The sequence below is a fragment of the Tetrao urogallus genome (genome assembly GCF_951394365.1).
Source record: "Tetrao urogallus genome assembly, chromosome: 20".
Taxonomy (NCBI): domain Eukaryota; kingdom Metazoa; phylum Chordata; class Aves; order Galliformes; family Phasianidae; genus Tetrao; species Tetrao urogallus.
This window is the reverse complement of record NC_136833.1, coordinates 6,191,652-6,203,459: the sequence shown is the minus strand read 5'-3', so window position 1 is coordinate 6,203,459 and position 11,808 is coordinate 6,191,652. Positions and strand designations below refer to the sequence as shown.

At 51.7% G+C, this 11,808-nt stretch overlaps 1 protein-coding gene across 1 annotated transcript; it reads right to left on the bottom strand.

The window, feature by feature from the left end:
• Positions 1-8,189: 8,189 nt before the first annotated feature.
• CRYBA1 (crystallin beta A1) lies at positions 8,190-11,808 on the bottom strand (the record flags this gene model as incomplete). Its single annotated transcript, XM_079545306.1, has 6 exons — positions 8,190-8,337; positions 8,456-8,598; positions 9,042-9,183; positions 10,371-10,489; positions 11,284-11,348; positions 11,778-11,808. The coding sequence occupies 6 exons, from the start codon at positions 11,806-11,808 to the stop codon at positions 8,190-8,192; spliced, it is 648 nt and encodes a 215-aa protein (XP_079401432.1).

Genomic DNA, 11,808 nt, shown 5'->3' with positions numbered 1-11,808 from the left:
AGGTAGCAAGACAAGACTGCCTGTTATAACCTTTCTGCAGCATTTGTGCTGTCCGTGGGGGACAAAAGGCTTTTATGCTCCTTCTAAATCTTCAGTGCAGCAGAGGAACCGTAATTAGAATCACAGGATAATATATACAAATATATAATATAGTTATTTAAAAATGGCGACTGAAAGTAATTAGACTTCTTAAGGAATCGGAAAGTTTTATTTCAACGAGTCTACACACGTGATTATTTAATCTCCGGTACCGAATAGAATTTTTTGGGTTTTTTTTTTTTTTTCCCCTCGTTATTTTCATTTTCGTGTTGTTTTCTGTTCAAAGAGTGAAATGCAAGCGATTAATGAACACAGACTCCATTTGCAAACCCGGTTCTAAAGCTCCCGCTGTCGTCTGCGTGGCAGCAGCGACCTGCAGGAGAGGCATTTCCTCTTGACGAGGTCTGTGTCTCTTGTTGTGTGACTGTAACGACACACTAACCGCAGAAATCAGGATGATCCGCCATCCTTCATCTCCCCTTCCCCTTTCTGTTGGGTTTTTTTGTTGTTTTCTCTCTTTTCCTCGTTTCGTTTTCCATTGAACGCTGAAGAAACACTCGAAATTTGCAGACTTTTCTTTTTTTCTTGTTTTGGTGGTTTTTTATTTTCCCCAGCGAATTGTAAAGGCACGTTTTGCCAGGAGTAAAAGCAGCCAGCCCTGGTGTAGGGGAATTGTCTTAAAGCAGCATTCTTTTGGGGGGAGAAAACGGTCACACTGCAGTTCTGGGATGCATGGTGAAGTCACAGCGCTGACCTGGCTCCGGTCACAACGTCGGACTATTTGCAACCGAAGAGTTGTTCTGTTTTAAAAGACAACATTGAAAACTGAGTCATTGGGTTTAGGCATTTACTATGGTTAAAAAAAAAAAATAGTAAAAAAAAAAAAAACCTGATAAACGCCGCTGTTCCCATTGCTTAACGCCATTGTGTCACTGGGAGCAAAGAAAAAGAGAAAAAAAAAAAAAGAAAAAAAAACGAAAAAAAAAAGAAAAAAAGGAAAAAAATCTCTTGCTTTCAACCGTAGGTGCTTCATATTTGCTGTGTCTGTCTCCTAACACTAAATATGCTGGATTTTTTTTCCCATTTTCATTGATCAAACTGAAACGGAATCGAGTTCTGCTCACTGTCGCCCTTACGAAATCGGTTTGGTTTGGTTTTGTTCTCTTAAAAAAAAAATTGGAAAAAAAAAAGAAGAAAAAAAGGAAAAATGGGAATTTGAATCCTTCTCAATTTGTCCATAGAATGCCAACGGCTGGGCTTCCTGCTGCGGCCCTTGGAAATGGTCTTTTATATTTTAATGTAGTCTGTGTATTTCCGGGCTCTGCTTCTAATGATCTCTTAATAAAAATATATTTTATTACCAAAAAAAAAAAAAAAAAAAAAAAAAAAAAAAAAAAAAAAAAAAAGAGGACTTAGGAATGAAAATAATTAAAAAAAAAAAAAAAAAAAAAAAAAGGAAAAAGGAAGGAAAAAAAAAAAAACAAAAAAAAAACACAAAAAGAAATCCAACCAGAAGGAGAGCTTTCAGGCAGTGGTGCCATGCAACCCGCTCTGTCCCATCGCTGCACGGCTGGTGCTCCCCGGGTTGGTGAAGGTGGAAAAAGTGCCCTGGGTCCAAAACTGAGGGCATCACTGGGTTCTTCTCCAACCAGTCCGGATCCCCGGGGGCGTTTCAGGAAGCAGAGAAGCCCAAAGCTTTTGCCTGCCCTTGTGCTTAGAGCCGCTTTGGTTTCGGTTTGTTTGGCGCTATCAGTGTGTAGCATGTGGGTTTTGTTCTTAATTGCTTTTGCTCTTTTCATGAGCTTGTTCCTGGACGAAGCGCTGAGGTTCACGGTGGGACGATGGAACTGAATTCTGTACCTTTGTAAGATGGCTAGCTTTCTGCAACGCTTAGTTTTACCGGTTCGACTACGGATTGCCTACTCCATTTATGTCTCAAGTACTGTAGCGTGCCATGCCCCGGTGTGGTGCCCTATAGCAGTGCTGTCCTGTACCAGTCCAAGGTCTGAAATTTGTGGTTGGCCAGTCGCGAATAGTTCTGTTTCACCTCTAACCTGTGTCACCTTTGCAGGTTTTGTGTGTGACTTGCGGATGTACAACATGTTTACAGGTGTGCCCTGCATCCAGTCCTCCTCTGTTCCTATTCCGATTCTGTTGAGTCTCCCAACTGCTTGCCAAAAGTGGGAATTGCTTCTGGCCCCGCTGCAAAAGGGCCAGGGCTTTCCTGAGCTTTAAAGCGTTGAACAAACTGGATAATGGGGCTGGGAGGGGAAAGGTAGAATAAATCTTTTATTATTATTATTATTATTATTATTATTTGCAAAATGAAAAGCAAAGTGTTTGCAAAGGCTGTTTGCAAAGCTTCCAGTTTGTTTCACTGGCTTTAAGGCTCTGCTGTGTATTTATTTGCCTTGTGTAGTCACTTGTCGCCTTAAGGGCTGGGTTCCATTAAAAAACACAAAACCAAGACCTGTTTTGCTCCCTGGGGCGTCGAGCCTAGAAATAAACACGTGCGTGTGGCCCCGTACCCCAGCCCCATCTGCCTTCCGGGTAGAAGCCCAGAAAGAAGCGTGGGCCCAGCGTTGGGTTGAGTTGCGTTGGGTGACGTTGAGTTGCGTTGAGTTGCGTTGGGTTACACGGAGCTGTGTTGGGTTGGTTGGGTTCTTCTGCCATCCTCTCTCTTGGCCCCGTGCTGTCAGTGGTACCGATGCACAGCCACCACTTTTCCTGCTGTATCCCTGACCATCCTCTCTCCTACCAGCCCTCTGGTTGTCCGGCTGTCCTCCCAGCACCTGCTGGGCACTAGGCAGACAGGAGCTCCTCTTTGAGCTCTTGCAGCTCTGGTTTGCTGATGAAGGGCCGTGGGGCAGGCAGGCATTGCCCCGACCCATGCAGGGCCGTGGGGGGAGCTCCCTCTGTGCTTTGTGTAACTCGCCCTGTCCATCTGCAGTCCTCCCTTTGTCCTCACACAATTCTTTGCTGAGCACTTATTAAAAATATCTTCAGATTTAATCTGTTTTCTGATTATTTTTGTGTAAACATTTAAAAAAAAAAAAAAAAAAAAAAAAAGAGGAAAATAGAAAAAAATGGAGCTGTGACTAATTTTAGCCGTTTAAATAATGCTAAAGTGTTACTGATGAGTCTGTTGGTTGGTTGGTTGGATTCAGAGTATTAGTACTGTAGCATAAACCAAATACAGCCCAGTGGGGCGAGCGCTCGTGGGGCTGCGGGCGCCGGCGTCACGCGAGCGTGTGTTTATTTGTGCCATTGCTTTTGTTACACTGAGCAGAGTGAGTTTCAAACCCTTCTGTAGGTGTAGCGTTGGAGAGCGGCTCTAAGGGTGAGATGGTGACCTCCTTCTTGTAGTGGTGAGGATGCTGATTCAGGTTAGGGCTGCTTTCACTGCTCTGTTCTGGTGGTGCCCCGTGTCCCTTCCCGCCTGGTTCCTTGCAGGGTTTCTCATTGATGTGAGCGGTGTGCAAGCTGTGGGTATCTGTGCCCACTGGAGCTTGGTGATCCCCCACGTCTCCAGCAGGTCCTGCAGGTGTCTGTTGAGCAAAGTCTTGGTCACGTGCCCCGAAATGGTCCCCAAACTTGGTGGCGGTGGCTCGGGCAGGGCTCACAGCTGCTCCTCCAGCAGCAGCACGAGGACCTGCAGCCCCTCCGCACTCCGTTTTCCTGCCTGTTTGCTGGGTCGGCGGCGCTGTGGTGTTGAGGTTCGGTTGGGTTGGTTGCTCTAAACCCTCCTTATCTGTGAAATCCCAAATGTTCACTTTCTGGGATCTGTGTGATGGTGTGCTCAGCTCCAGCACGTGGTTTGTTGCTCACCGTCACCTTTTGTCCCGTCAGCCCTGCTGTTTGCCTTTCCCAGCTGCTGTGAGCTTTGAAATGCGGCAGAAACCAATTCCTGCTGGATCCCAGCCGTGCTGCTCTGCGATGGCCAAACGGGGAGCACCGGCGGGCTCAGCCAAGGCAGGAATTGCTTCCTGCTTGGGAAAAAAAGAAGTTATCCTCCTAATTAAGTCTAACGTGTGCTTTTCACCTTGAGGAGAGCATCGCCTCGGCACGTAGCACCCATGGAGCTGCTTGGAGCACTGATGCTCGTAGCTGGGAGCTTTCCTGTGTGTGATTTTGCTCTCAATTTGGTGTTTTCAGCACCTTGCTGTGCAGCACTGTCCTGGAGATCTGTGTGCCCACAGCCCTTCGTTTCTGTATAGAGGCTGCTTACAAGGAAGGTGACTGAGGTCAGGAGGGGAGAGAACGAGGCTGAACCCAACGTAAAGCTGCTACAAAACTTCACGCGGAGGTGTGAGGCTGGGGAAGGAGCCCAGCAGCTTTGGCCAGCGCGAGAACAAGGTTTCTGCCTTTGCACCTGCAAAACACAGCGCAGAGAAGCGAGGGGAAGGGAGCAGAAGAGCCCGATGTGCTCTGTCGGCCAGAGATGCCAGAGCTTTAGGAATTTGCACAATAGGTGTCGCACACAGGGTAAGGCCCCGGGACCCCCTGCTCGGGGGCTGCTGAGATGTATCGATCTCGACTGTTAATGGGAAAGCTTCGTGTCGCCTGTCCAGAGCTCTAAAGCCATTTTGTAAGATAGCGGGATCCCTTTTCTTACAGCCTTAGTAACGAGTTATCTTAAAAAAAAAAAAAAATTAAAAAAAAAATTAAAAAAAAAAAAAAAAGAGAAAAACATGAGTTCATTTCTTTTCTGTGGTATGAAACTTGTGTACTGCGAATACGTGAGCGTGGAGCAGCAGTACCAGTGCTGTTTTCTTAAGAGAAACGACAAGAAACTGCTTTCCAGACGGTCTTTCCTCAGGTGCTAAATAAGGGTTCCAAAAATGGATACTGCTTTAGGAGTTTGGGCTTTATTCTTAAAATCCGTATTTTTTTGCTTAGGTGTCGTTAAGGTATTTTAACAAGAATGTTGTTGTTTTTTTTTTAATGTAAATAAGATGACGCGTCTTTGATTTTCGGTTGATCTCCTCGTTGTCTGTACGGAATAGTCTGATTTTCACGTTATCCTTTTGAGAAGGACCCTCCTCCCACCTCCCTCGAAGACATTTCATTCAGTGTTGCTGCGTTTGAGAGCGAGTCTCCAGCCGCTCACGGTTTAATGCTGCTGCTGCTATTCGTAACCCCGAAAATCCAGACTGTGTGATGCACTTTTGTCCCCCGAGTTCCCCGAGGAGAGCCGACCCGGCCCGTAACGCAGCCCCCCACGGCCCGACCCTGGTGCTGACCCATGGGGATTTCTATGCAAACGCAAAGCAAAGGAGAGCTCTGACCTTGGAAGAACACTGTGCGTTTCTCTCTCTCTCCTTCCTCTTCTCAAGCTGCTATTGGAAGGGTTGTGCTGTCCCAGCTCCTCCTTCCTGCCTGCTGGCGATGTGGGGATGATGGCCGAGCGTTCGGAAGGTCTGAAATCGCAATGAGCTTCGTGGCTCGTTGCCACTGGGAGTATTTTGTTTTCTATTTGCATACATCTTTGGAAGGAAATCGCTCATCTCTGGAAAAAAGAAAAAAAATAATATATGTGTATATATATATATATATGTTTTTAATGCTTTATTCCAATGTGAAGTTGACCAGAAGCAAAGCAGTGATGTTCAGACCACACGGCCTCCTGCCCCAGGGAGGGTCCATGGCACTTCGGGCAGGGAGAGCTTGATGCTGTGGAGATCCTACAGGAGCCCTGGTGTAAGGGAAGAGTCAGGAGGGTCCGAAGGAGCGCAGGAATCACGCTGTGGGATTGCAGATACCGGAATTCCCCTCCGTCGGCGCCGTCTTTTGCCCAGCGTTTGCTCTCTTGCACACCCAGCTGTGTGCACATCCCAGACGTGCCTTGTGTGTGTGCTCAGCCACGGCGTGGGGCTGCGGTGGAGGCTGTCCTCCCAAACGTGACCTGTTGGTGCGGCTTCTGAGGGGGCCGGGGCAGGAGGAAGAGGATCTGCTTTGCTGTTCCGCGGACGGAAATGAGCAGAGGTCCAAAAGCAGCCCTTCTTTGGGGTCGAGGTTCTCTGATCCCCACGGCGCGGGGTTTTGCTCCCTTCCACATCGTGGTTCACGTTACTGTGGGCTTTTTTTTTGCCCTATTTTATTTTTTTTTTTCTTAAAGGAAAAGTAAATGCGCCGTGCGTTGCCCAAGCAGACCTGTGGAGCGTGCAGTCAGCGACTTGGGACGTGAAGCTGTGCAATTCCTGTTCCTTCATCTCTCTCCTCATCCTCCCATGTGCTCTCCCTCAGTCTCTCTGTACTTCTGCCACTGTCAATGTGAAAGCTTGCTTGCGTTATTTTTTAGAAATGCATTTTGCACACTCGGGTTTCGCTGAAGCTCCATGAAAAGGTTCGTTTGAAGCAGATGAATAAAGCTATGCACATGTTTTGAAAGTTTAATTTGTGTCTCATTACCAGAAGTGACTTATCTGCCCTCTTTGCATTCCCATGCTGTCGTTGCCTGCGTTATCTTCCTACCACGGAGGGCATGATGCGAGGTGACAGCTCTTTGCTGACAGCGTAGCAGAAAACTGGCGCTTCTTGAGTTTAGTAGCCTGTCTCTCTTTGCTTTCTCTGTCTCTCTCTCTGTATATCTATAGAAATATATATTATTTTTTTATTTTAGAGAACCTACTTTAGTAATTGGAGGGAGAGGGGCGAGCTGGCGTGCTGGGCGTGCTCCGGGCCAACGTGTGCTCCATGTCTCTGCACGGTGCCCTTGCGCCAGAGGAGGGCATGGAGCAGTGTGTGCTGCTGGCACGTGGCAGCCCTCTGCCCTGGCACACGCAGGGTGCTGTGCCCGCAGTGAGGGCTGTGTGCGTGCAGTGGGGGCTGAGAGCTGCTCTTGGTTTTGTTCTCGTGAGTGACGTGTGTTGGGCTGCAGGTGCCAGCTCTGCAGGCGCGTTGCTGAGCCCCGTGTGGGGAAGGCTGGAGTTGGGAGGAGGACGCCGGCACCTTTCTCCTTACATTCCCTTCGCCATGGCAGAAACCTGTACTAACTTGATGGCTTTTTTCATACCAAACAGGGCTGCTTTTCTACCTACCATCACACGTGTACTTACACACCTTCGGCAGCTTGCACGTTTCCGAAGGGCCTCGACTTGTTTACTGGGGGGACAGATGCCCCTCTCCCCCCCCTCCCCAAATACTTCAGTGTTAGCAGCAGTGTAGAGAGCTGTGGAATGGAGCAGGGTCTGGCTCGGCCCCTCCTGCCCTGCCCGTAGCTCTCACATCCTTCAGTTCCCCGTGTTAAAACCACGAGGGGCTGTGCTTTACCTGCTCGGGGGCTGAGTTACCTCTGACCCCGGAGAGGGGCAGCCCCTCTTTGTTGTCCACGTCGAAACAGTCAAGGTCAGTTTTGTTCTCTTCTCCCCTTCCCGGTCTGTTTGAATGGGTTCACGCACTCGTTGTGCCCAGCTGGAACGGGATCATTTTCCCAGTGGTGAGAGGGCAGCAGTAGGAGTGAGTGTGCGACCTGCTGAGCTGCGCCTGGGGCCGGTGGTGTCACGGACTGTAAGGATAGGGAACGTCCACGAGCTGTAATGGCATGATGTATCTTTACCAATGATGTCATACTTCACACTAAATGTTTTAAAAAATAATTAAAAGGAAAAAAAAAAAAAAAAAAAAAAAGTTACCTGAATTTTGTTTATTCTGCACCAACAGGTCTTCAAAATTTATCCAAATTTTATTATTTTATCAGGAAAAAAAAAAAGAAAAAAATCGTGTAGATGGAATACGTTAAGATGGACAATAAGTGATGTAAATCGTTGAATAAAAAATTTAAAGTTTATGGTTGTCGGCGTGTCTCTTTTTGCTGTCTGAGGGAGCATCCCCTGGCCCTGGGTCACAGGGAACACACAGTGCCTGTGGCCGTGGGGCTGCGAGTGCAGGGCATGGGGCAGGATGGCATGTGTGACCTCAACGCGCAATAGGAAACACCCATCAGGCCGCTTTATCTTTTTCTTTCAGTCACATTTATTTATTGGCAGTTTGTGGCAGCTGGTACCGTTTAGAAGTGTTGTTCCATCAAGCGGTTGCAGTACAAGAAGGGGTTGTTATTTCAGGAGGGGATTATTAGCACCAAAAGGGAGCCGGTGAGCTTTAGAAACCTTGCAAAGATGTGCTCAGAAGTGGGGCCGGGCGCCAGGCAGCTACTGCTGGATGCGCCTGATGGACTGGATCTGGGAGGTCTGGGCGTGCGAGCCCCACTCTCTCCAGTGCTTGTAGTCTCCCCCATGGTGGTCGGCCTCCAGGACGTACTGGTAGCCACGGTACCCGGGGTACTGGTAGCAAACCCAGCTGCAAGAAACGGAGTTGTCAGGCAGCAGTAAGGGAATGAGAGAGGAACGGGGCCGCGTGCTGACGGCCTCGGCTCGTCCCCGCTGCTCAGCCCCGGCCCTGCGCCCTTCTTACTTACGCGCCGCAGGGGATCTTCATGGAGCCCACTTCGTTGTTGGCCCAGCCCATGGCCTGCAGCGAGGGGTAGTCGTCGCTGATCTCCCACTGGCGGCCGATAAAGTTGTCTTTCTCATAGACGGTGATCTTGGATTCCTTGTGATTCTGGGCCGGAAAAGCAGCAGGAGAAGGGGAGGTGAGTGGGGCTGAACGGTTGGGGGATGGCTTCCCCTCCCTACAGCCTGGTTTGGGAGGTTCCTGGGGCTGCTGTGGCCGATCCTGCTGAGCGTGGGGAGAGCTGGGACCACCCTGAAGACCCCACCACCTCCACAGCCCCTGGCCTAGCAGGTTTGCCCTTTCTAACTGCACTCCCTTGTCCTAGTGGATGTTGCCTGGGTTTCCTGGCTCGGAAAACTGAAGGTTCAGAAGCTGCTACGCAGTGCCGTGCTGCCCCTAGCAAAGTGCTGCTCCCTGCCCATGCCTGGCTCCGTGCTGGGGTAACAGAATGCTGCAGCAAAGAAACCTTGGAGCAACTCCTGCCCTGCCCGGGGCAATTCCTGCCCTGCAATGCACCCACACTAGGAGCTGGGCAGCCCCTGGGCACTCACAGCAGAGCAGACGGGGCGGAAGGACATGAGGCGCTCGATGTGGTAGGCATTGCTGCCGCTCCAGGCGTCCCAGCGCGGGTACTCGCCCCTCTCCAGGATGAACTGCTGCCCGCAGAAACCGGTGTGCTCATAACCAACCCAGCTGCAAAACAAAACAGAGCGAGGGCTGCCAGGGCTTCCCGCTGGGGCCACAGATGGAGGTGCAAGGAGGATTGGGGTCTGATATCTGCCCACCAGCGCAGGTGCAGTGGAGGAAAGGAAAGCTGTTTTGGACACGGGCAGAACCCCCAGAAAGGGTGTCACCGTGGCTGCCACCTGATGGACGCTCATCGTGGCAGTACAGGGACTGGGGATGGGACAGCTACAGCTGAGCTTAGCAGGGAGGCAGGGGCCAGGCTAGGGGCCAGGAGGAGGATGGCACACCACTGTACATCCCACTTGTTCCCAGGGGGCATGTGAGATGCTGGGGAGTTTGAGAACTTCTCGCCTCCTTTGAGGACCGAAGTTCAGCCCTGGTCCCGTCCCTGCAGTCAGCCTCCCAGTCAGCAAGGTGAGCAGCCTGAGTGGGAACACATCAACTGGAGCAGTGAGCTGATTACTGCGTGAGCACACACGCTGTGGTAATCCCATTAGCATTACAAATCCTAAATATAGCAGCGCAAATCTATCTTGTCTGCTTCCCCAGCACCAGTGGGATGTTTGCCATCAGGATTGCTCCTTACACACAGCAGCTCCGAGCAGCTCGGGAGATGTCCTGCCTGGTACAGGGAGGATTCCTGAGTGCAGGGAAAAGCCTGGCTCTGCTGCACACCCTAACAGTGACTGGGGCAGCTCAGCACGGGCTGCAGGCAGACTCAGGTCTGGCCTGGGGGAGCCGCATAGTGCCGGAAGAGCAAGGAGCAGGGTGCTGGGGTGAGAAATGGGGCTCTGAAGCAGTGCTTTGCAGGGTTACACGGATGAATGGGGAGCAGGCTGAGCTCACCAGCCAAGAACTCTCTAAGCACTGATCCTCACTGTATTTTTAGGCAGCATCCATGCTGGATCCAACACAGCTGCAATCCTGGCTGCTCTCAGACTGCGGGTTTGGATGGTGCCAAAGATATTGCTGCTGTTCTCTGGCCCTGTTTGCCCGGTGCCTGTGACACTGCCTAGAGCTGGCTGCCCTACTCCGGCAGCGTGGGATCCCCATGCCTTGCTTCCCCCAGTTACAGTGCTGGATCCAGCTTAGTGGAGTAAACCCGCCTGGCCCTGTTTGCACTTGGGCACCCTTCACCCCCCGCAAGCTCCCGAGTGAGGAAAGCATATATGCCACCAGAACCAGGTACTCACGCGCCACATTCCACCTTTAGGGAGCGGATGTTGTCGAAACCACACTCCATGATGTTTGGACAGGCCGAGGTGAACTCCATCCTCTTGCCCTGGAAGTTTTCTTGGTCGTACACAGTGATCTGGAACAGAGAAGGAGCTGCCCAGTCGGGAACAGCACAGCAGTGGTCCCAGGGGAGTTCAGCACCTCTTTGAGATGGGTTCATGCTCCATCCAGGGAGGAGTACCGAGCACTGTTCTGGGATGGGCTGGGCACATCCCTAGGCTGGTTTGCAGCCCCTGCACCTCGTGCATCCCTGCACTGCTGGCCCACACTCCCTGCTTGCTGTTGGGGAGCCGCACGCCAGCCCCGCTCTGCTCCTGCTCACCCCTAAGGTCAGTTCCTGGGGCAGCAGCACCGTCCGGAGAGAGGAGTGGAGCCCTTCTGGGACGGGCAGGTGGCAGGGCTGTGGCTGGCGGTTCTCCCGGCCTCTGCTCCGAACGCTCTAGGGCAAAGAGGATTAACGGGAAAAGGGCGAGGGGGGATTCCCTGGGGCTGTGGTTGATGCCATCCTTTCCGTGTTTCAGCAGGGTTTTACCCACTTATCTGTGATTTTCCTCTCCCTCTTCGTTCCCTACATCAACTGGCCATGTCGCCAGAGCTGTCACCAGCCCTGGCACCCTCAAGGCTGCTCTCCATACCCACTGCCACCTGCATAGCTCTCATGCCTGCTGGCCTGTGCCCAGCCTGCCTTCACCCTTAGGGGGTGGTAATGGCAGTGCATGGCTTTTGGAGACAGCTGCCCAATACAGCACCTCTGGTGTTGGCAGGGCACAGCCAGGCCAGACACTGCAAAGAGGACTGCCAGGAAGAACTGGCTTTGTCCTCCCCTGTTCCCCACCTCCCACCTGAGACACAGGGCATGCGAGGACATACCTTCCATGGGCCCATGGGGACAGGCAGAGGGTTTGTCTGAGCCATCTTTGCTGCTGGAAAGGTGTCTGGAGAAGGAAGGAAAACCAATTGATGCTGCAGAGCATTCCCTTGATCGCTCCCAATGAGACCCTCACCAGCTGCAGAAGAGCCCAAGGGGCACAGTGGGGAGCTCCCTCCTCCCACAGCCTGCCTTGTGCCCTGGGGGGTCCGCAAGACCCCCGCTCCCATCCCTGCCTTTCTTGTGCCTCCCTTGGGCACTCCTTCCTCAGGAGCATCGGGATGGCCGCGGCTCACAACCTGAGGTGCCAATAGCGTGCCATGCCACAGCTGGGTGCGGATCTGCCTCTCGCTACGGGGCTGTCCGCCACCCACTGTGCCAATGGGGACGTGTCACCCTCTGGGCACCTCTCCTACCACCGGGCAGAAGAAGGGCTGCACCAGGCAGCAGCAGGGCGAGCAGGGCTGGGATGGGGCAGGTCAGCCCCAGGACTCACCTAGCTCAGGCGGTACAGCTGCTTCGCCCAT